At 46.1% G+C, this 23,903-nt stretch overlaps 2 protein-coding genes across 3 annotated transcripts in view; one reads left to right on the top strand and one right to left on the bottom strand.

Moving 5' to 3' along the window:
- The window catches only part of SCAPER (S-phase cyclin A associated protein in the ER), a 136,209-nt gene extending 120,927 nt beyond the window's left edge, over positions 1-15,282 (top strand). For both annotated transcript variants that reach the window (XM_041427672.1, XM_041427671.1), the window contains exons 30-32: positions 10,568-10,759; positions 13,254-13,305; positions 14,854-15,282. In XM_041427672.1, the coding sequence (XP_041283606.1) occupies positions 10,568-10,759; positions 13,254-13,305; positions 14,854-14,948 (339 nt within the window). In that variant the 3' untranslated portion in view covers positions 14,949-15,282. The remainder of the gene's footprint in view (positions 1-10,567; positions 10,760-13,253; positions 13,306-14,853) is intronic.
- A 2,054-nt stretch (positions 15,283-17,336) lies between these two features.
- Positions 17,337-20,175, bottom strand: ISL2 (ISL LIM homeobox 2). The gene is made up of 6 exons (XM_041427668.1): positions 20,052-20,175; positions 18,865-19,054; positions 18,411-18,670; positions 18,017-18,300; positions 17,761-17,931; positions 17,337-17,630 (listed from the first exon to the last, which is right to left on the bottom strand). Exons 1-6 carry the CDS (start codon positions 20,107-20,109, stop codon positions 17,514-17,516), a joined length of 1,080 nt encoding a protein of 359 aa, XP_041283602.1. The 5' UTR covers positions 20,110-20,175; the 3' UTR covers positions 17,337-17,513.
- Positions 20,176-23,903: the final 3,728 nt, after the last annotated feature.

The raw sequence follows: 23,903 nt of genomic DNA on the forward strand, positions 1-23,903 counted from the left end.
GTCTATTACTATAAACTCATAAGTAATTGAAATGTTAATATCTAATGATCCATATGCTGAAAACAGAAGCACATGGAATTAGATGCAATAGTATCAGTCACCTACTAGAAATTACTCCTTGCTATACAGGTGTGGAAAATTTGTTGCAAAACATGTTTCAGGCATCCCAGCTAGCTCCAGGTAAAGGAGTAAGGAGCAGTGAAATTACAGGATATTTTGGGAGGGAATTTCTCCCATGTTAAATATGTAAAATGTCACACAGCAGTATCACAGGTAAAAATATAATGTGTAAAGTAATTGAAATATTGTATGGTAGGCACAGTTCTGAAAGGATCTTGAAATTTAGGACTTGCTTGTGGCACCCAAAGCCTGGTAGTTAGTCCCCAATAAAGGTTTCATCCCAAGTTTATTTTCCCTTTTTTGTTAAATGATTGACTTATGGTCATATTTTCTTCTAAATATTTCTTCTGTGTGGTAAGTCCTTCTTGTGCCATAAAGTAGCAGGAGCCTTTGTCCCACGGTGTGTATCACAAATATGTATCTGTGTAGGACACAGCCTAGCTGTGGTTACAGGTACTGGGCTGCAAGGGATGCTTACAAAGGGATTTAAGATTAAAAGTGACCTTCTGGAGACAAACTATTTTGTGCTTTTGACAGAGTTAGTACATATTGAGTTTTAGCATGGGGCCAGTTTTCGCTAGTGTTAGCAGGAAGGAAGAAAAATACTTCTAAAATGGAAAAATGGTGAAAATCAGAAGTCAACAGGAAAACTTGCAAGTTATAAAAAATATGTAGAGTTTCCATATGGGTTGTTTACTAGAGGCCATCATTAAACTTTCATAGTTTATGTTGCTTTTGGGGCTGCGGAGGAAATGGAACAATTTTGATCTGGTAGGTGGACTTGATGAAAATACGGCACAAAGAGTAAAGAGGCAGGAATTGGTAGTTACCATGCAGTTAACATCCCTATCTGTAAGTAAATCAGATCTGAATTTACTTAATTCTGAATTTGTTAGTTTCTTCTCAAACAGGGATTTTTAGGAGTATTGATTTAATGTTGAGGTTATGGGTTTTTTCGTTAAAACTTCTTTTAAAAGCCCCACACCCTGATGTTTTAAAGCTTTATAGCTTTGAACAAGAAATACGCCTGGTAAATTTTGTGGAATAGCTGATTTTGGCAAGTGAGTGATTCACGTGAAGTTGTAGTCTTGACTCACATTTAGAAGCACTTGAGCTTGTGAACAGAAATCCCCTGAGGATTAAAGTGCCCGAGTTGGAGCTGAGTACATTAAGGCAGCTCTGTAATGTATGCCTTGGCTCTCACAGCCTTCCATCCTCAGCCACATAAATTCACTTAAGTGAACCCATGTCTTCAGGAGAGATGGCATTCCTGTCTGGGCAGTCAGGCAAAAGTGGGGATGCCTTTTAGGTAATTTGTCAGACACCTTTGTTGTTGTTTGAGCTTCCTGATTAACTTTTTCTTTTAAAGAATGATCTATGACAAAGCAAATCAAGTATGTCAGAAGCATTTGGGACTGCACATTTCATGTGTCACGTCTTAATTGTATTTCTAACATTCCAAAATACATCCTGGATTTTTTTGGGGTTTTTGAGAGGATGTGGGGAAGGTAATTTAATATGAGCGAAGACTTAGCATGAAGTAAAGTGTATTTAGTTTCAGTTCATGATGACTGGCTCATTCCTGTAGGGAGGAGAAGAGAGTGTATAGGAATTAGCGTGAGAAATTAATGCATTTGGATTTATCTTACTGTCTTCCTCTCAAACTGTAAACACGGAAGAATAAACTTATCTCTCAATGTCATAAAAGCCAGTAATTTCAACAGCCTTCAAATGCAGTCCATAACCGAGGCTTAGAGAAGGGAGGGAGCTGCTGCTGCCTCCGGAGAGCCGCGTTGTAATCTTACTCCTGCGTCAGGATAAAAGGAGTTCGGTGGTCTCAGCTTAATGCCCAGTGGAACTTCGTCCACATCGAGGAAGGAGCCCAGAGTTTGGCATAATGGTGCTCGGTCAGCAGTTTGTCCCCGCTCCGAGCCGGGCCCGGGCCGGCTCGCACGGGGGCCGAGCTTGCGCAAGGCCGCTGCCGCTCCCGCCCGGCGCGGCGCTCGCCGCTCCGCCTGGGAACCGCTTTTCACACGGACGCTTGAAACACAGTCTGGAGCCTGCAAATCTTTAATCGGCCTTGCGAGCTATTGTCTGTCTCGCCTCATGTGTGAGGGAACTCCCTGTGCCTCTCTCATAAACTCTCGGCTCTCCCGGCCCCGCAGAGCCGCCGCGGCTGTGCCCCGGCCCCACGCAGCGGCAGCGTCGGCTGCTCTGTGTTCCCGGAGCTGACAGCTCCTCCTTGGATGCTGCTCCGGGGGTGGCAGCCTGCGAGAGGCCCGGAGAAGTCTCCCCAGCCCCCTGTGTCATGTTCAGCTCAAGTCACACTTGTTTGAAGCGATACTGAAATATAAAGAACAAAATGCATTAGTGGAGTACTATGGAAAATGTTGCTGGTCTTCCTCTCCCCGTAGTAAAGGGTAAATTGTAGCTCATTTTTTGTGGCAGTAAAACACATTTTCTTTGTCTCTCTTTGAAGCTTTGTCTCAGACAGCTCTGTAATATGTCCAGTGGCTCAGTGTTTCACAAGCTTTTTAGTTGATGATTGGATGCTTTGACAAACCCTTTACATTTCTTGTGGAAGCCATAAGACAAAACGTGCTAGGAATAATAATTTCAAGACTATATAGCTTACTTGTAACTAGAGTTCCAAAGTGTGACAGAAAATATTTGCTTTTGGAGGGAGAAAATGCTCTGAGACACACAAAAAGATTTTATGTGTTTTAGGCTGCAATGTTTGCATTATTCACACCTTCTGGGGATTTTGACCCAAACTAGCTGTTTCCAAGGATGCTGGCAGAAACCTCAGCTACCAGTTTGCCTGAACTTCTGTAGACTGGTCCTGTTTCTTCTCTGCCCTTTAAATCATCTTCATTCAGATGATCATTCAGAGGAATTGACTGGAGAGTTGTGCCCACAGCAGCAGCCTGAGTTTAAAGGGGTTCATCATCGAAGCTGGGGATGTTATCTGAGCGTGAAGATGATTCTTCAAAAACTGTGCAGGGCTACAAATGCTAATTCTGATCACTTCAGGGCTCAGAGTAACACCTGAGGATTTGAGATGTGTTGTGATGGGGTTTTTATTTTACCTGACAGAAGATATGTATTTCTCATACACTGGATCTATAAAAATACTTTCTGATTAAAAATTATTAGGCCAGCACTTAAACATATGAATCTTCTGTTACATTATTGTGGGAACAACGAAGCTTAGAATTTTCAAGAAAGCACTGATGCCCTTTGGTTTAACAGGGTCCTTAAGTATAAGATTAACATGAAGTGTGAGAACAACCTCACATTTAAATATTTATTTTTATGTTAATAAATGCTAAAATGTTATCACTCCAGAAGTTAGGCTTTTCCTTAATACCTTCTCCAGGTCAGATATTAGATTATTATTTTCTCCTGCAGCTTGCACAAGTATTACATTCACAAGTAACCTCAATGCATATTAGAATTGCTTCCATTTTCTTTCATCACATTGTAATGAAGTTTATATTTTACAATATTTGTTTAACATTATTTATTTCTTGTTGAATTTAATCTTATGTATACTTCATTTGTTTTCTTATAACTAAGGTGACTTGTTCATCGTCATTTTGGGCTGCATTTTCTGCATCTTTTTCAAAAGTTTTGTATAACAAACTTTTGCTAGATTTTCCACTAGCATCACTTTTGATAAACATTTTTACATTTTCAGTGCATCACTGTCCTGGTGGTTGGCCCTTGTCCTATCTTAAATGTTCATATGTCTTAGGATGGTTACACAAAAACTGATGCAATGATTTTTTTTCTGTGACACATACACAGAGTACCCTTGAATGTGCTTAAGCCATAGAGCCCTGAAAGGACAATGCTTAGAATGTGGTTTATAGGAAGACTCGTGTTATTCCTGAACCACCCTTATCTTCTCTCTGAAAGCTTACACGTGACACTAAGAAAATAAACACTGGAATTTTTCAAATAGACAAAATTCTTATTTTTAAATTTCAGTGTAGCATTCTGGAACTTTCTTTTTGCTTGGAAATGGTGCTCTGATTCCTGAGAAATGCCAGGAGGAATTTAGAACATTCTTTGCTCAGAGCTTTGCCAATAGTGGAGTTTGCAAAATGGAAAGAAAAGAGCTTGACCTTAAAACAGAAGAAGAGCCTAAGTGGTGACATATTCTGCTGATTAAATGCTGGCAGTATGAGATCTGTTTATATAGAAGCAAAGAAATAATGCAGATCTAACTTTGAAGAGAAACTCTGGACTACTAATATAAAGACTTATTTCTTTTACAAAGTTGTAAATAACCTGACATCAAATAAAAGGGATTTAACTGTTTGATGGAATACTGTTACAGGAATTAGATGCACAGTTCCTGTTCAATGAAATTATTACTTGTTAGTACAAATTAGAATTGGCATTTAAATAAATGATAAATACATGGATAAGAAACATTAGTGGTTCCCATACTGAGTACCATTTTAAAATGCTAATGTTTACAATGGCCATGTTGTAGTTTGGAAGCACAGGTCACCTGAGATAGCAGAGAAGGCAGGGAGTGCCCCTCTGAGAACCATTCACTTTTTAAACTGAGCTGCTCTAAGAAAATTGCATCTGAACGTGAGCTACATTATAGCAGAAGAGCACAGACAAGTAAAGGGCACATTTTAATGCTTCGTTTCATAAAAATGAAAGGAAATTCTGTTGGGAAGGATGTTTTTCTAGAAAGTGAATTCAGCTGCTGGTAAGAAGCACTGTATTTGTTTCTAAGTACCTGTGGAACACCCCGTGTCGCTGCCAGGTTTTTCTCCAAGAGCCAAAGAAGGTTTTGCTTCAGGAAGTTCTGAACTTTCCAACTGCTTGTTCCTGTATCCACATTAGGATAACTTTGTCTCAGTTTTCACTTGAGAAAAGAGCTACAACTCCTAATATTTAGTTAAAACTAACAAAACCCATCAGCCTGACTATAGACTACGAAGACCACAACATTTTCCTGCAGAGTCAGTCACACAAGAGCAGTGCACTTGGATGGCTTGTAAGGTTTTGTTCAAAACTCCACATTTGGGTTTGTGCCTACAGATTTCAGTTCTCTCCTTGGCAATCTTTTTCCTTTCTCTGCTGCCCGTTTTCCCCTTCTTGTGTGGATGAAAGGAGCTGATGGGCTGCAGAAAGCAGGCACAGCTCCCATGGCCTGGCTGGGAGTGCTGGTGGAGGCACTGCCAGGGCTCAGATGGCAGTGCAGCTGCTGGGTGTTGTCTCCTTTTGCCTTGGCTGTGCCCCTGTGGCTGCCATGTGTCCCAGCAGTGCCACTGGTGCCAGCTGTGCCTTTGCTCCCAAAGTTTCTTCCCAAAGTGAATCGCTTCAGTTCTTTGTTTTGTCCTTCCTCAGACAAAATAGTTTGCTGCTGGCTTACTCTTCTACCTGACTACAAAATTAATTAGCTTATTTAAAAGATCATTCTGGTGGGTTTATTGTATATATTGACAGAAATAACTCACATGAATGATGTTTTTACAGAGCTGCAAATGTCCAAGTGAAGCAAGAAAACCTAAATCCACCAGTAGAACTAGACTAAATATTGCTCTAAAAATCAGCACTTCCAGTCTGCAGTAATCCTGGGCTAACCTTGTGTAGTGCACAAGCCATGAAGAAGTTCTTGGTCTGACACTGAACCGTTTATTTTGTTCTTTGTAATACAGTATCTGACAGTATTTAGCATGCGTGCATAGAACCACTGGAAACTGATCTAGGATCATAATCTTCCTTAAATATCTGGAAGATTGCAAGCAGAGTTTTAAATTCAGTTAGTTCCCCTTTTTTGAATGCAGTTAAACTTGGAAAAAGAAACTCAGATTGTCACCAAAAATGCTACTCCATAATAAATCTTCACAGGGCAGTTTAATTGAACTGCTAGTTCTTGACAAATTACTAGCATGCATCTCCATTACATGTCTGTTCAGAACATATGAATATATGAATGATATGAATCTATGAATTATCAATTCACTTCAGTGTAACTAATATTTGTTCAGTATTTTACATACAGACATTCTTCAACTTTCTCAATGGCATTTTAGTTTTGTTGATGAAAATCCTGTTTGTACACTCAGTTGTCTGATTATGAAAATACAGTTTCAAAGGCAAGAGGATTCTTTTTTTAGTTTTCTGTAAAATTAACTGTTGAATTGGTAAGGTTTTACATCTGATTTGACATGTAACTGCTGAGACATTCTGTGTCGTTGCTGTACCATTCCAAAGTTCTGGATCCTGTTAGGTATGAGGATTTTATTACCTTCCTTTGACAAAAATACATACATATGCATTTTAAAATAATGGTAGTTTTCACTGATGAAAGGAATACAGAGAAAGATTATGTGAAGAAAAAAAAATATATATATATATGTATGCAGTATAAAAATGGAATTAGGAGGTGTTCAGCCAAACATCTTTCCTTTGCTAATTCTTGGGCGAAGGTTGCCCCTGTGTGTGCTACTCATTATCTCCCTGCAAGGAAGGAAAGGAGCTGCACTCTTATGGTTCTCATTCCTGCAGCAGCATCAGAACTTTAATTCTGGGACCCACTGAAAAATGAAATGAGCTGCAGTGTTTCCCTTTGCTACCCAGAAGAAAATCGTGCCCAAGTGTTCTGGATTCATACGGTCTGCTAGTTCCTTAGCAAAGGCATTCAGTCCTGGGAAGTTGTCCTTTGCAAGGTGCCAGGAAGCAGTGTCAGGAGAGTAAGGCTGCTGTCCTGGGGGACATGCAGGGAAGGACTGAGTATCCAGGATGGAATATCCTTCTGGAATATCCTTCCAGCAGTCACATCAGGTCTGGAGCCAGACACCCTACCTGAGTGACAGGGGAGGCCTTATCTCCCAGCAGAATGATGAGTTCCCCTCACTACTTTATTGCTGTTTCATACCACATGGAGCTTTTAATTTTTTTGATTGATTGTCCTATTTTATTGCTCAAGTGCTGTGTGGCATATTGCTGGCTTTTGTCATTGGAGTCTGTTTTGAAAGACTGACTTTTATACTGCTTCAGGCTTTCACAGTGAGAAGTGCAGCAAATGGCCAAGCAATACACTTTATAGTGAATATTGGCCCGAGTAAACGTGAGGAAAAACATGGATTCCATCTAGAGACTTCAGAAACCATGAATCATGCTTTCCTAAGTGATAAACTTCAGAAATACCAGTACAGTGGATGGGGATGATGATTGCACTTGGGAGAGCAGAGTGCACTTCCCAGAGAGTCACACGGGAGCAGGGATTGCTGGTAGGGCAGGGGAGAGAGCCTGACCCGCTGGCTATTGGAGATGAAGCCAATTAGCAGGACCTGCAGAAGGCTATAAAGTGGTGGGAGTGACAGAAGATAAGTGATAGGCAGCCCTGCAAGGTGTTGCTCAGTGGAAAGTTGCCACAGGTCACCACATCACTCACGGTGCTGGACAGTTGGCTGTGGTGCAGCACGCGTGGTGTGGGAGACCTGGACGTGCAGACAGACACCACCAGGCAAGACTGGACTCCTGAAAGTGAGAATTTGAGTTGCTCCAGTCTCTCCTCAGCAGGCTTTTACACTGAGAGCAGTGTTGGCCAGTGCTTTCTGCTGTGCTAAACCTGAATTCTCACCCACTCTGTAACAGGGGCTCCACCTCCAGGATGGATCAGGGCCTGGAGTTGGCTGGTGGCACAAATGAAAACTTCCTTCATTCATCATGAAAGAGCATTTCATAAACCTGTTTGCTGTGTCTCCTACCTGTGTGCTGTTTTTTCACAGGATTGTTCCAGCATTTAGTACATGTTGGGCCATAAATAAGATAAATTAAGCTGGAAATTATTCCAGCTAAGCACAGGCAAAACCAATAAAGTTGTATGAATATCTGTCAGTTTTGAGAATAAGCAATGTTTTAAAAGGAAATACAGAAAACATCAATGTGAGTTTCCTGCTCTGGTTTTAAAAAAATAATTGTAGTTGCTTGGACTAATTTGATAGGTCTCAGTTCAGAAAAAGAAAACCACAAGCAAGTATTAATGGAACATAGGCACATAGCTGAAGTTAAGCAGGTGCTTAAATGCTTGGCTGTACAGAAATGCAGTGATTTAATTAGGATCTTGTTACATTTGACAGGCATATCTGATTTGCAGGCTAGAGAGAGAGCAACAAGAAAAGCTAATTCTAGGTAAATGTGTCTGGATCCCAGTCTGTGGCAGCAGGAGAGGCAAGCTGCATTTCAGTAAGGAGCTTGTATCTCTTGTATGAGAGCAGTTTGTAAGATGAGCATTCCATATTCCAGGCCTGCAAAAGTCCCTGGGATTATTAAGCCAAGTGACTATTCAAAAAGAAAGAAAAAAAAATCAAGCAAGAGAAGTGCAAGGTTTTCATTTTTCTTTGATGTTCATCTGCTAAGTCAAGTGCTGGCCTTCACTTTCTCCACCTATTGACAGTGAAACAAAGAATATGTGCTCTGCTGCAGGTTTATTTGATTGGGTTTTTTTCCAGTAAGGGGTGACTCATGTTTTTTTTCTTCAGAGTACATAATATAGTGTATCAGGTTTAGTAGCTGCATTAGTACAATGAGCTGAAATCATTAAATTGATTCCACATGTGATAAATACCAGATTAAAACAGTCAGCAACCCCTCGATATCCCTTCCTATCTTTAATGTTGATAACATCATAGTAGTAAAGCTGTTGAAAATAAAAAGATAATGAAATAATAATTCCGTGGAAGCTATTTGGGTATCTGCACTGTGAGTTTGGCAGGACTTCACTAACTATCCATGGCATTTTTAGGACACGTAAAGGAAGTGAACTGTGAAATGAAAAATAAAAAGTCCCAAAAACTTCTTTTCCTCTGCCTGTTCATCAAGGGTATGGTGGCCATTAAAAATAAATCAGGAGTTCTCTTGTTCTGTCCTGGATCAGAAATGCCAATTGTAGTTATTTTAGTACCAATTCTGATTGACTTTAAATACTTCTCTGATTATAGAATTTACCACAGAAAAATAGAACAGTATAATAGCCACTCTGGTTCATTTAAAACTTCAACAGTACTCCCAAACTTGGGGGCACCTCTTGCTTACAGGGTGGGAGCTGAGAGTTTAGAATAATCCAAATGCTTCAATGATATTTTCCTCAAAACAATGTCTGAATGTATGCTTAATTGTCACTTTTTTGGCTGTTTTTTAAAAAATGCTTCTGTCTTTAAGGGCATTAGGACATTGTTGCCAGTATTTTGAAAGGTTTTTCAATGTCTTTTTTGACTGGTGAACTGAAAAAAAAAAAAAGCAAACTATTTTTTTTTTCATCGTGTTTTTAAACTGAACTGCATTATCAACTTAGTGTGTGCTCTGAAGGTATTGTTAAAAGTACTTTGAAAACTTGTAAATCCCTGTAATTTATGTTCCTGTAGTCTCAACTGCTTCTTTCTGTCCTTCTGGTTTTAATTTGAATGCAGTCTTGTCTGGGTGTGTACCTGTAAAATTGTGTTTTTCCAAGTACAATTTACAGTCGTGACCCTCAGTTTTACAGTGTTCCAGCCTTATAGGAGCTTCCTCCTATGCTGAAAAGCCAACTTTGGGTCAAACAGCTCTTTCATATTGTAATTGTCTAATCAAGGTTACTTGGAACCGATCCGATTTGGGCATTTTCTAGTTTATGGCAAAGATTTTATAAGAATATCAAGTGAAATGGAAAGGTTCCTTTGTAGGAGACCAGTGATAGCATTGCCTTATTTCTTCAGATGTATACAGTTGTAAACTTAGCCTTCTTCATGACAACAGTCCCATTTATCTAAACAATTCTCCTTTTAGAGCCAATGGCACCGATAGAAACCGAGATAAGGAGCACAGATGGGAGGATCTCTCTGAGTCTCTCCTTACAGAAACTCCTCGCTGGGCAGCTCACAATCCCCTTTTCTTTTTGGTGCCTGAGAATGCGTGGCAGACGTCTCCCCTGAAACACAGTCCTCTCGAATTGCCAGCTCCAGGAAGGGATGGTCAAGCTTCAGGAGGGTTTTTAAAATCCTGGTCATTTCTTCCTGGATTTTCTTTCCCCGTGCTTAGTGCGTTCAAATGGCAGGCATCGGCGTTTTGTCTTTCATGCCTCTACCTTAGAATAGTCCCTGAGCTGTAATTCTTTGTCTTTTGAATTAAGGTATTAAATTATCTATTTTACTGTAATCTGTGAATTAATCCGTTACTTATTTGCTGTCTTCTTGGGTGATACAGAAAAAAAAAACTTTTAGGGCTTTGTATTTTTTATATTACTCTGCAATAAAAATAGTACTTGCACACTGAAACAGAAGTTATTTGAACTAAATGTTGTAGGCTTTATTTTTAGTACTTACTCCTCATCCATGCTCATTTTTTTAGCATGACTTCAGCACCCATTCTGGTTAAGAGGAAGAGAAGAACAGATAGATCACGTGGTTTAATCTTGTTCTGTTTGTATTTTCAGATCATTGTACAGTCTGGCCGTCACCCCACGGTGCTGCAGAAACTCTGCCAGTTGCCTTTCCAGTATTTCAGTGATCCTCGTTTAATCAAAGTGCTCTTCCCTTCGCTCATAGCTGCGTGTTACAATAACCCTCAGAACAAGATCATCCTGGAGCAGGAGATGAGCTGTGTTTTACTGGCCACCTTCATCCAGGTATGGCTGCGGAGCTGTGCTCGCCTTTGCTCTCAGGGTGGGGATCTTCACTTCAGCAGAACAAGCAAACAGCGCTGAAGTGCTTCCAGACTCACGGCAGCTCTTCTAAACCACAGATTACGCCTGTACTTGAGGCATCTTATCACCCTGAAAGGTTACTGAGGAGTTCAGGTTCTCACTGTTCGTGCAGAATCCGGTTTCTGTTAAAGTTCCTGGATGTACTGGGAAGATTTGATGTAGATCTTAAAATATTTATTTTTTTTAAAAATTCCTGCCCATATAGCATATCTGAAATCAGTATATTAATGTGTTTACATATAAATGTATAGTTGTATACTGTGTGCCATAGATTTACAGAGAGCTGGGTAAGTGTATGTATTTTTTTGCAGAAAATACACAAAACATATGTTACCAGTCTAATCTTGCAATCTTTATTTTTGACAGTAAGCCACCGAGGTCATTACAAATACTGTTTCGAATAAAGATTTGCATTATTTTTCTTCCCTTTGTCTAAATTTATATGCTATTTTATCTACCAGATTTTTTGCCTGCCTCATGGTTTTCAAGCATTTTATTGACTGTTTCCAGTGAATAAATGCAGTTTTCGTAAACACCATACTGTTAAAAATAATAGCTTTTGGGAGTCTGTAACCCTGTATCAGTCACCTGAAAGTTACTGTTGTTGACAAAGAAATGTTAATCAAAATCCTTTCCCTAATGCTTTACAGCTAGTCCAATAATAGGCTACATGCATTTCAGAGAGAAAGCACAAGAACTAAATATTTACTAAAAGTCTTTGCATAACATCAAACTTAGGAGTGCAGCTACTTTTTATCCTTTTAATACTAAAATAATTGCAGAGCAGTTTTTTTAAAAGAAGTTTGGAACTTAGTATTAAAAACATTTGCCATACAGTAATGAACTTCTGGTTAAATACACAGCTATAATTCATCTTCTTTGGCTTTCTTATAGTGAAACTGAAAAATATAATTTATGCATTATTAGTAAGTGCGGCAAGTTTAGTTTGGGATTTTTTTCAGCTAAAAAACAGGAGCGTGGAGGACAATGTTCCCTATATGAATAATTAAGGTTGTTTATGTTGATTTCTGTTCTATAAGAGATGAAATGGCACTAAAATCCCCAGTAGCTGTGGTAAAGCGTAAGTATATTCATAAGGGTCAACGTTACTAATTTCATTTCCAGTTAGTTGTATCACAAGTTCATGTACTGTGCCTGCAGGCTTTTAAAGAAAGGTGTTCTATTAAAATGTGGAAGAGCCGTGTGTGCTGTGAAGTGTCCTGTCACTGCTGACTTCAGTGGTCCTTCAGTATTTTGCCCATTTTAAAGTCTAATCCCGAGTGTTGCACACGCACACACGGAGCGCGGTGCTGGCAGGATCCAAGGAATGCTGAGATCCCGCACACGCAGAAGGGACCTGCGCTCCACTTCTGTTTCAACTCGCTGCTGTTTGTCAAACAAATCTCTCATTTGCTTCAGTAGAAGGTTTGGGAAAGACTCTAAAATGTTGCCCTGTGACTAGAAAATGAGATTCTTCCTTTGCCAGGGAACGCCAAAAGAAGTCCCATTTGCGTAAAAGTTTGGTGGTGTGTACGAATATAACACTTAAATACAGTGTGTTAAATGTGCAGCCAAAATCAAAGGAAGAGCATTTCTGCATTTTACAGTGCTCTCCCTACCGATAGATTTATTTCCATCAGCTGAAGTTTGCATCAGCCTGTTTATTTTTGTTACTTCTTTTTGGAGATGTGCGGGAATAAGTAGAAACATCCAGCAGTATCCATGATTTGCTGTGCTGCGTCTTATCTCGGTGATCCCTTGCTCAGTACTCTGCTGGGTGGAGACTCCAGCACAGGACAGGATCTGTAGTGGGGAGCTGTTCTGGGCGAGGTCGGTGTCCTGAGGCTGCTGCACCCCAGCACCCGACAGCAGCGGGATTGCGCGGTGCTCTGCGCTGGGGCACAGCTGGGGGCACAGCTGGGGGCACAGCTGGCTGCCAGGGCCAGCAGCGCTGGGCAGCAACTCCACCTTCTCCCAGGAGATCAACACCTCAGGCTCCTGGATTGCTGGGAAGCACAGCCGTTGAAATTGGGATCAGTCATCAGTTTTGTAAGAGTGTATTTGGAGATGGGAGCAAAAATCTGAAACACCATTTGTTTTACAGAAACATTGCTATGGTTAAATGGCTTAATAAAAATCACAGTAATAACTATTTCCTAAGAAGACATTAACTAAAAATATATTTTTTGAAACAGATATAAATAAATGTATTAAAATCCACTGTAAATTACAGGATTTAAGTGCTGGCAGTACTGTATTATGAAACGTAGCAAACAAGCCAGAGTTTGTTAATTTACAGTTTACATGAAGTATTGGTATTTTTGAATGATTATGAAGACTTTTAAATGTTGTTTTAATTTCTCAGATATAAGATCTGAAAACCTGATGCCTTTTTTTTGTTTGTTTTCCCCTATAGGATTTTGCACAGAGCTCAGGCCAAATGGAAAATCAGTTATCTCAGCAGAGGGGTACGTTCCCTGCAGTGTCACAGAGTAACAGCTGGGTAGCAAAATGTGTAGATACTGTGATTTAAGTCCTTTGAATCTGCATGGCTGAAAAGGAATACAGTAAATTTACAGTTTGGGGGTGGGCTCCCTGGCTTACATCCTGACCTATACATACATGTCTTCCAGTCTGCTGCTCGTCTGTCAGGGATTCAGACTGTTAATCTTTATTCAATGCTATGTGGTAGCGTGTCTTAAAATGTGATACTGTACCTGCACATATTTAATTAGCTGACACAAAGGCTGCCTTCAAAAGTTTTAGGTTGCAGAAGCTATGTTGCCATGCCAATGCACTCAGGGAGCCAAACATCTCTAAAATACTGTCCTGTAATTGTCCTTTAAATTTTGTCAGTTTGCAGAAGAGTCGTGAGGTTTTTTTTCCCCTCAATTATTATAAATATTATTTTAAATACAGTCAACCTTTTTAGGCTAAACATTTGAAAGATGCTCAGCTGAGATGGCTGTTACTTGCTAAAGACATCTGAAATTCAAGTGTTGATGGGCATCTGGTCTTGGGAATTGTGCATAAAATGTGACACTCAGACAGTCGTTTCTCCCTCATAAGTAGAAATCCACCACCATTTCCTCAGCATTTGCTAGGAGGTGAGTGGTTCTAGGTCTAAAGCATCAAATTTTTGTTTAAAAATAAATTATAAAATGAAAGTAACTTTATGGACATTTTTACTGTCAACATCAGACATCTCAGTCTGAAACAGACTCATGCAGTGTCTGCAGCACCAGCTTTCCAGGATTGTATTTCCATGAGATTCTTCTCAAGAAACATCTAAAATCCAAGTGGAAAACTTGCTTTTTATTTTCACTATTCAAACTGGAGGAACTTTTAAACAAAAATGTGGTAACACGAGTGTGATTTCTAAACAGTATCCAGTTGCAAAAAAGTTAGTAATTCGTAGGCGGGATTATTTTTATCTCGTATATCACTTGAATGTGAAGGATGGTGTGTATTCCCAAAAAAATGGGAATAATCACACTGACGGGAATAAAACGTGAAAGCACAAACTGGGTGCTGGGTGGAGGGTCAGACCCTCAAACCTGTGCGCAGTGAAGTCCTGTCCACGTCCCTGCACGCTCTCAGGAGTGAAAGCTGCATTTGTGCTCGTGCTCTGGGGAGTCGGGAGCACAACTCCTCTGCAACTGCTGAGCAGAAAACACCACTGAAGCTTCCCAAAGTATAACGAGGCTGAGTGGTGTGTCCAGGAACATGGAGTGTGCAAAGATGTAAGGTGTTCCTTAGGCAGAGCCTGACCAGCTAGCAAATGGAAGCCTTTGCTCAGCAGAGCCTCTGCTGCCGTTCTTAAAGCCAAGCGTAGATGCCGTGAGCTCCATGAAGTGTCACCCCATGGTCTGAAGAGATTTGGGTAGGGAGAGGGGAGTAAATTACTTAAAGTAATTTAAATATCTCAAACTGGCTGCGCATTCATTATTCTTGTTTTACTGCCATCTTATCTTAAGAGGGAATAACTTGGTAATTTTGTGTTCTGTCTTCAACAGAAAAATTTTTCAGTTCTCAAGATTATCTTGAGCTCTCCAACAGATTCCCCCGGCAATCCTGGGAAGAAGCTCGACAGTTCTTCTTGAAAAAATAAGAGTTGTATTTAGCTTTTAAATCCCTAACATAGTCACACTGACCAGTTCCTGCTGACTTCCTTCTTTAAAACGCTGTTCCAAAATGGTTTTGATACTCTAAATACTTGTCCTATAGATATATAATTTGCACTATTTATATAAGTACTGTAGATACTTCCAAGTTCTGTTTTGTAATTTTGATAATTTGAGTTTATTTCGTTCTTGTATCCAATGTCATGATTTTGGTGTTTTCTGCCCTGTGGTGGGACTTGCACTGCAGAACTGCTGAAATAAGGTTGCAAATAGAGAAAATATGTTCTATATATCTTGTAATAAAATAACTTATTCTGTCTTGTGTGATTCCTGTGTTAAAATCATCGGTGTGTTTGAATCACCATAAGCAACACAGAAAGAGAGAAAAAAAACCCACTCATAAGCTGTTTTTCTCGGTAATCAAGAGTCAGTCAGAATAATATCAAAATAATTCGTCAGATCTGGCCCCGGAGAAAGTTTGCTTATAATTTTTTGGGTTTGAGGATTGAGGATACGTCACCTAAGGCAGATTTTTTAGACCTCATGCATTTTTAACGCCTCGGCGTGGCCCGAGCGGGGCTCGCGGAGCCCTCGCGTTGCTCCGAGCGCGGCGGAGGCTCCGCGCGCCCGCTCCGGCCGGAGCCGCTTCCAGCGCGGCGGCGCTGAGGGGGCGCGCGACGCCCCGGCCCTGGCTGCGGCAGGGCCGCCGCCGATCCCGGCCCGCGGGCACCGGGACCGCGACCCGGGCAGGACGGGAACCGCGACCGGTGCCGGAGCGTAGACCAGTGCCGTGATCATGGCCGGCAGCAGAACAGTCCCTTCTTGGCGGCCCCGGGCCGCGGCCCCAGCGCCGCCCGTAGCTGCCCGGCCCGGCCCGGCCCGGCGCGGGCCTGAGGCGAGCCACGCGCCTCGCTCCAGCCCAGCCCTGGGAGACCGCGCGGAGCTCCAGCCCGACCCGGACGGAGCCAGGTAACGGCGGGGACCCCGCGGCGGGGCTAGGAGGGCGGCAGGATCCCCATCCCCACCTGTCCCCAGCCGGGACATTGCTCGTCCCGGCGGTGCAGAGCAGCCCCGGGCTGAGCAGCCCGGGCCTCTCCGTGCGCCCCGACGGCAGCTCGCCCTGGGGGCCCGGTCCCTGCACACCCGCTGCGCAGTCTGTTGGGGTACGGAGCCACCGCGGCACCGCGCTGCCCATCCCCTGCAGCCCGGAGGGCTCCGGCAGGGCCCGGCTCTCCCCCGCTGCCCGGGGATGCGGTCAGGGGGCGGCTCGCCGTGGCTTGAGCTCGGGCGGGCCCGCGATCCCGCGGGGAGCTGGTCCTGAGCAGCGGGGTAAGGGGGAGGGCGCGGGAGCTGGAGCGGCCCTGTCGCGCTCCCAGGTGATGCCAGAGGCAGATAAGGAGTCGCCGCCTAGGTCTGGACGGGGGGATGGAGACGCGGGAAGGTAGGGCTCGCCTCGCCTCGCCTCGCCGCCCAGGGGGAGCCCCCTCCGCCCAGCCCCGCCACCCCCAGGGAGGAGGCGAGGCGGCCCCGCACCGCGGCAGGTGCGGACACGGCCGGACGAGCCTGGGGGCTACTCCGAAAGGGAAACCTGCGCTCCGCCTCCCCGGCTATAAATAAGCGGCCCCGGTTCTGAAAGCCGATTAGCGGGGTGCGGTGAGGCCGTGCGGGAGAAGCCGGGGCTGTGCCCGTCCCGACTCTCTGCTCCTCTCCCGATCCGTACGGCCGCGCCGCTCCGCGCCTGGGGTGCCCCTTCGCTGCCCTTTCGCCACTTTTTTTAGTTGGTTTTTAGTTTTTTTTCGTTTAAATCCATTTTTCTTTTCTTTTTTTTTTTTTATTAAGTCCAAAATATTTAATCCCACTATTCAACCGCTGACTCTGACAATAAATAACAATAACTTACTTTTGATCGTTAAAGGCGCAAACAATCTGTCCTTCGTCCATTGATAACTTAACATTATTAGTACTGGTTTTCCCGTTAAAAAGTCTCGTTTCCGTGTCCCTTTTTTCCAGCGATCGTGCGGGGCCGGGCATTGTGGCCCGGGAGAGGCATCGGTGTGAGATGAGGCTGGACGGTGCGGCTCCGTGGAGGAAGTTCCAGGCCAGCTCCACGGCCGCACGCCGGAGGATTCTCTCCCCATTTTGTAGAATTTTTTATGATTTATTTTTCCCTTTCAAAAAGAAAAGAAAAACCGTCCGCAGCACAAACGGCGGGCGAGGAAGCCTGTCACAGTGCCGGGCTTCGGCGGGGAAATCCGAGTTTCTTTGGGGAAAAGAAACATCGAAATCCGCAGGGAAAAAAAAAAAAAAAAAAACAAAACAAAACCAAAACCACGAAAAAACCGGGTTGGGGGCTCTTTCTCCGGTCTGGTGAAGGCAGCGAGGATCCCGGTGCTTTTTTGGCCGACAGTAACATATTTTTTTGTTTGATTTTAAATAAGAATAATTAAAAAACAAAGGCGTTTGTCCGGCGCTCTGGGAGCGGCCCGGGGCCGGGTGTCTCATGCAGGGAGCGCAGGCATGCGGAGATCCCGCGGCGGGGCGGACGGGCCGCTTCACGTCTCGGCCGGGCTGGGTACCATGCTGTTGGGGGTGTCGGGGAGCTGGGAGGACAGCGAGGTCACGTCGCTGCCGGAGGAGGTGCCCAAGGAGCCGGACTCGGAGAAGGAGACCTGGGGGAGCAGCGGTGGTGAGGGCCTGGCGCGGTCGCCCCCTGCCCCGTCCCCCTCCCTCAGCACCGGGCCCGGCGGGCCGGCATCTGCCCGTCCCCTGCGGCCCCACGGACGGCCCGGCGCGGCTCACCAGCTGCTGGAAGGCGGCGGGCTGCTCCAGGTCGCTCTGCAGGGCGAACTCGCTGAGCGCCTTCCAGGGCGGCTGGTAGGTCTGAACCTCCACGGCGCTGCCCTGCACGGCGCTCTCGTGGCGGATGGGGCTGCCGGCCACCAGCGGCGTCCCGGTGAGGCCCTGCAGGCTCTGCGGGCACACGGGGATTCAGCACGACTGCGGCCCGAACCCCCCACCCACATCTCCCTCCCCGCTGGGGAGGGCGGGCGCTCACCGTCTTGTCGTTGTGTTGCTGCTGCTGGAGCTGCTTCATGAGAATGGACTTTTTCTTGTCCTTGCAGCGCTTGTTCTGGAACCAGACGCGGATGACGCGGGGACTGAGCCCCGTCATTTCCACAAGCTGCTCCTTCATGAGGGCGTCGGGGCGCGGGTTGGCGGCGTAGCAGGTCCGCAGCGTGTGCAGCTGCTTCTCGTTCAGCACCGTCCGCACGCGGGTGGTCTTCTCCGCCGCCTTGTGCGCCGGCGGCCGCGGGGCGGGCGGTCGCCCGGGCACCGGCTCTGCGACGGGCGGGGAGGGCGCGCACCGTCAGCGCCGCCGCTCGTTAGCCCGCCGCAGCCCTCCCGACACCCTCCCCGCCCAGCCGCCCGCCCCGACGGGGAGCCGGTACCTGCGAGGTGCGCGGCTGCGGCCGGCGGCAGCGCGGGACTCCGCGGTCCGCGGGCGACGGCGCCGTCGGGGGGCGGCCCGTGGTCGGCGCGGCAGAGCAGGTCGCGCTCCCGCAAACAAAACTGGTCGCCGGGCAGGAGCTGGCGGCCGCAGGCGGCGCAGCGGAAGCACTCCAGGTGGTAGACGTGGTCGCGGGCGCGCATCACCAGGTCGCTGCTGCTGAACGCCGCCCGGCACTGGGCGCACTTGATGCCGAAGAGCCTGCGGGGACGCGACGCGCCGTCAGGACCCGCGGCCGCGCCGTCGGGGCGGCTCCAGGCGGTGCCGCGGGTGGGGGCAGCGGCCGAGAGTCGGGTTTTCGTTGGGGGGAAATTCGGGGAGTTTAAGGGGCTTTTGTGCTTTTTCGGGTCTGGGTTATTTATTTTTTCTAACGAGCGCCGGCGCATTCGGGTCACCTGCTATAATCCCGTTTGCAGTAGGCCTTGCCGTCGCGCAGGAAGCATGTGCAGGTCTCGTCCAGGGGCTGCCCGCACTCGGCGCACTTGAGGCAGGCGACGTGCCACTCCAGGTCCGGCGACACCCGCAGCAGGAAGGGGTCCTGGATGCGGCCCCCGCAGCCCGCGCACAGGGCCAGCCCCGGCCGCCCTGCCGGGAGCGAGCGGGGTACGGTCAGAGTCAGCAGTGTGCCAGAGCAGAGGTCAGCAATCAGGGAAAAGCACATCATCTTTTTTACACTTCATCCTTTTTTTCTGATTCTGATTTGTTTTGGTTTTTTTCCAAAATAGGTAGAAAGAGAAATAAAGAGACACGCGGACAGAAAGGATGGAAACATGAAAGGAGACGAATTAATCTGGCCAGGACAGAAAAAAAAAAAAGGAAAAAAAAAAAGAAAAAAAAAGACAGAAGCTTGATCAAGGCAAATAAATGCAGAAAGACAGAGACGTAAAAGTAGAATTTTGGAAAAGGAAAATAAAAGCAGAGCAGAGATACAAAACCAATAAAACAAGGGCTGAGGAAAACTTGAAAGAAATAAGGAAAGAAACAAAGAAAGAATGAACGAAAGAAATTAGGAAAAAGATATTAAAACGGAATGACGGAAGGAGATACAAAAGCATCGAAAACCCAGAGACGGTTAAAATGGAAACATGGACAAATGAAAACAGTAGGAGACATGGAATCAAAGAGATAGAAAGAGAAATAAAACTAAACAAGAACAGAAAGAAAATTTAAAAAAAAAAACGGAAAGAGAAATTTTAAAGAAGACAAACTGAAACACGAAAGAGATAAAGAAAGGAAAACGGTAACACGACCAAAGAAAGAAAAAAATAAAGGAAGAGCAGAGGGCAGCAGAGAAAGAAATGGAAACAGCCGAAAGAAATGAGCTCAGCGGCGCGGACAGCAGAAAGGACAGCGGGGCCGGGAAGCGCTGGGCACGAACGGGAATAGCGGCACCGGAGTTGCCGCGGGCCGAGCCCGCAGCCGCCCGCGCCCGCCATGGGGCCGCAGCCCTTCCCGGCGCTGTCAGCGCGCCCGCGGTCCGTCAGTCCGCCCGACGGCAGCGGCGGCGCGGAGCTCGACCCGCAGGGTCCCGCGCCCGCCCGCCAGCCCTGGCCCCGCGTTTCGCTGCGCTGCGCGCACTTACTCTTGGAGGGCTCCCCCATGGCGCCCGGGAGCGGCCGCGGGAGGAGGATGTCCACCATGCGGGCGGCCCCCTGCGCACCGGCAGCGATGCGGGATGCGGAGCCGCCGCTTCACCACTACCCGCGCGGCGCGGGGCGGGGGCCGCGCCCGCCCCCCCGGGCCCGCCCCNGGGGCGGAGCGGGGCCCACGCCCCGCGGGACCCGGCCGGAGCCGCACGACGCCGGCACTGACGGGGCGCGCGGCCCCGTGCCCTGCGGGAGAAGCCCCTCCGCGCCCTGCGCCCCGGGCCGCCGCGGGACCCTCTGCCCCGCCCGCCGTGGTGCGCCTCGGCCCTCTGCGCGCAGGCAACGGCGGCATCGGCAGCCCGAGGAGAAGGAGATGCATTGTAGCTTTTTTCCCTCCTCTCTTTTCCCTGTTATTCTTCTTGACTTTTAATTCGCCTAATTTTTTCTCCTTTTATTTCCCCCTTCCTTCTCTTTCTCGTCTCTTTTGCATTTTATTTCGTTGTTCTTTTCACCGCGTTCTTTTCACGGCGTTCCGGCGTGCCGCTGGCAGGTGCCCGCGGGCGGGCTCGGCGGGACGGTTCCGGCGCTGCGCAGACGAGCATCTCCGCGCCAGACGGGAAGGGGCTGCGCGGTGGGCGCCGGCTCGACGCTGCGCACCCGCGGAGCAGCTCCCTGCTGAGGCCCGTGTGCGGGAGAGCCGCCCCAGCGGACCCGAACAGAACGGACCGCAACGTCGGGGCGGCCGTCCCGGGCAGCAGCCCTCTGACGAGTAGAAATTAGCGGAGAAAAACAGTATTTTACCGCATTTTCATGCACCTGATTCCATGCTGCTCCCGCAGCTGAACCTCTCCTGTTGCTTTTTTATACCTTCTGTTCTTTTTTCTTCCTTCTTTTTCCCCCAGTCGCCACGGGCTTCCCGTGCATTAGCAGAAAAATAGGGAAAGCAGTTCCGTGGCCTTTGACTCACTGTTAAATTCCCAAAGACTGCACAGCAACAAAAGTGCCTCATAAGGTCCAGGAAAGCTTAAAAATGCTGGAATTGAGGTTCCTGCTGTCTTGGGGCTTTGGTCCTTTCCTTCATCTCCATGCAATTACCTTTTTAATTTTACACGTGGAATTTGACAGGCATTTGCCAACCTGTATGGCTTGGGAAGGACATGGTGACTTCAGATGTCGGCTCAGGAAGGGCAGGCTGCGCTCATTTTCCTCACAGGAGGGAGATGGGATGGTTTTTCCATGTGAAGCACTTGTCCCTTGTTCGAGTCAGGCACCCTGCAGGTATGAAACCCCAGAAGCTGGGGAGGGGGAAAGGACTCTTTGGATAAAGTGCTTCACTATTTGACCCGCTCTCCCAGCCTGGTCACAGCCCCTGCTACCCCTTTAAGGGCCCCAAATGTTGAAAGCAAGCTCTTAAATTTGTACGAGAGCTGCGGGGGAAAAGAGGTGGATGGCATTTGAAGTACCCACTTCAGCAGGGACGCATGTCACCGAGGGAGTTTGGTATCCCTGCCTGCCCTTGCGTGTGCGAAGCTGCAGAGGTGCGGTGCAGCAGTGACATCCTCAGGGCAGGGTGAGCCCATGTGTTCCCTGCCTGTGTACCATGTGTACCCTGCTGGGGGTTATGGTCTGACTGCTGCCTGCCACTAGCGTGGCTTGCTGGCCAGTGGCAGAGCTGTGGGGGGGGGGTGAGAGGTATGAAGGCAATTGGAAAAGTTTGGCTGGTTCTTCAAACTGGGGTCACCCCGAGGGATGGGTGATGGGAACCTCTACAGCACTGTGGGGCACCAGAGGTCCATGCCTGGGCACCTGGCAGAAAAGAGGTACAGAAGGGTGACTTCAGCCTGAGCCAGAATTCAGAGTCCTGAGTGAGTCAGTATCTGCATGTGTTAACAATAAAATGCAAAAATGTCAGTGACAGGAGAATGAGACATGTCTAAGAATACAGCAGCTTGGCAGGGATGCTCTGTGTTGCATCACCCTTTTCCCACTCGAGGGCAGGATCCTGTCTGCTCTCCCAAACCTCCCACCAGTTTAGGAATTAGTAAAGTTACAGCTGAGCCAACCAAACTTTTGGTTGGCTACCAAACCTATGCAAAGCTGTGCTCCAGTCACACCTGTATCCAAAGAGAGCAATGTGCTCACACCAGGCAGGTATGGTTGGACTGGACTCACTTCACACTAGGCAGGTAGGAACAGGGGAGCAGTACTGCACAGGCAGTTTAGTAAAAAAGCCAAAAAAATTACTTGCCAGGGAAGTGTTGAAAGCCCTGCATCTCCTCTATGTGATATACAAAAAGCTATAAAATTACTACAGGTAATGCCATGAGGCATTGAACCAGCTTGATACCACATGTTTTACAAACAGGTTAATTGTTGATTCATCTGAGGGAAGGTAAGGGAAAGGACATCATAAAGTCATGGAATAATTCAGTCCAGGGGGCACCTCTGGACCACTTCTTTCTGGTAATTTGGAGCTGCTGGAAGCATTTTCTAGTCAAAGCCAAGTGCAATCTCTCCTGCCACACTGTGTCTCTCCTCCACCCAGTGTCCAGAGATCCCAGTCTCTTTTGCAGCAGTTCTGGGTTTGGTGTGAGAGCTGGCAGGAGCTGCTGGCCACGGGCTGAGGCTGCCTAATGGTGCTCCCCGCTCTCCACAGAGCAGCTCTGAGGTTTGCTCCCAAATAGATACACAAGTTCCCTCTAGAAGGGGGAAATGGTAACTATTTTTTTTGTTTGCAGCAGATTGCAAAGGCAGTAAATGCTGATTCTTTCAGAGCCAACCATGGATTAAGTCCATTATAAAATTAAAACAGATGGAACGCAATTTCACTTACATTACAAAAAAGGACAGGAACCATCTGCAATAAGATTTAGCATTGCAAAGCTATTGTTATCATGTTACCATTAAAACCTTTGATGAAGAGTTTTCTTTCTTTCACAAACTTGTTCACATGAAACAAATGTTTTATTTATCCATCTTCCTAAGATAGTCATATTTTATTAAGAAGATGATGTCTCTCAAAAAACCTCCCTTGGTCCTAGCAGAATATGGCAAAACAAAGAATGTTGTAAAACTCCCAAGACTGAGACACTGGGAAAGATGTAGCAAAATGAAAATTCCCTATGCATTTTCCTCTAAAAAACATTTCCTTGTGTTTGGGCACAATGTCTGATACTGAAAATAGATAATTAATGAGATAATGGGATACTGCATGTCACCTCCTGTCCAATGGGATTATCTGATGGCTAATTATGGACAGATTGTGATTAATGTGATTATGGATTGGATATTAATCTGATTCTGGATTGATCTAGTTATGTTTTAGTCTGCTCCAAATGGTTAATTGGATCTGAGATAATAGAAATGCAGCTTGCACCAGATTTTGCCACATCAGTTGATGAAGTATCTTTTGATCTGGGTGGGTTGCGAACAATAAATTATTTACAGCTGTTGAGAAAATGACTCTTCCTTAGAATGTAGTCATTCATTTTATTTTTGAGAGCCTTTGAAAACAAAATCAATATCCTTTCTAAAAGGAGATGTTGACAAAAGAAAGGCACGTACATAACTCACAAACAAATGTGACGAAATTAAACAGTGGTTAACCCGGTGGCCTAATGTCTGGTGATGCATTTGAATTGCTATGTGGAGCTTTGGGCTCAATTCTTCTGAGACCAGCAGGGGTTGGGAGCATTGCAGGGGAACAGGGCCCAGCGCTGGGGAAAGTGGTGTTGCACAACAGCTACTGCCAGCCCTGCTAGTGATTAAGAGTCAGCCATGGTAACATGGCAAAGGGAGCCCTTGCCATTTTCCCCCTCCGGATAAGAAAGATTCAGAAAGTTCATGAG

This window comes from Onychostruthus taczanowskii, unplaced genomic scaffold (genome assembly GCF_017590055.1).
Source record: "Onychostruthus taczanowskii isolate IOZ18803 unplaced genomic scaffold, ASM1759005v1 scaffold118, whole genome shotgun sequence".
In the NCBI taxonomy this organism is placed as follows: domain Eukaryota; kingdom Metazoa; phylum Chordata; class Aves; order Passeriformes; family Passeridae; genus Onychostruthus; species Onychostruthus taczanowskii.

Excerpts from the sequence above, each read along its gene's own strand:
- ISL2 (XM_041427668.1), bottom strand. The coding sequence starts at position 20,109 with ATGGTGGACATCCTCCTCCCGCGGCCGCTCCCGGGCGCCATGGGGGAG. Across the intron at positions 19,055-20,051 it reads CATGGGGGAGCCCTCCAAGA|GGCGGCCGGGGCTGGCCCTG; the intron begins GTAAGTGCGCGC and ends CGCTCCCGGCAG. Across the intron at positions 18,671-18,864 it reads TGCAAACGGGATTATAGCAG|GCTCTTCGGCATCAAGTGCG; the intron begins GTGACCCGAATG and ends GCGTCCCCGCAG.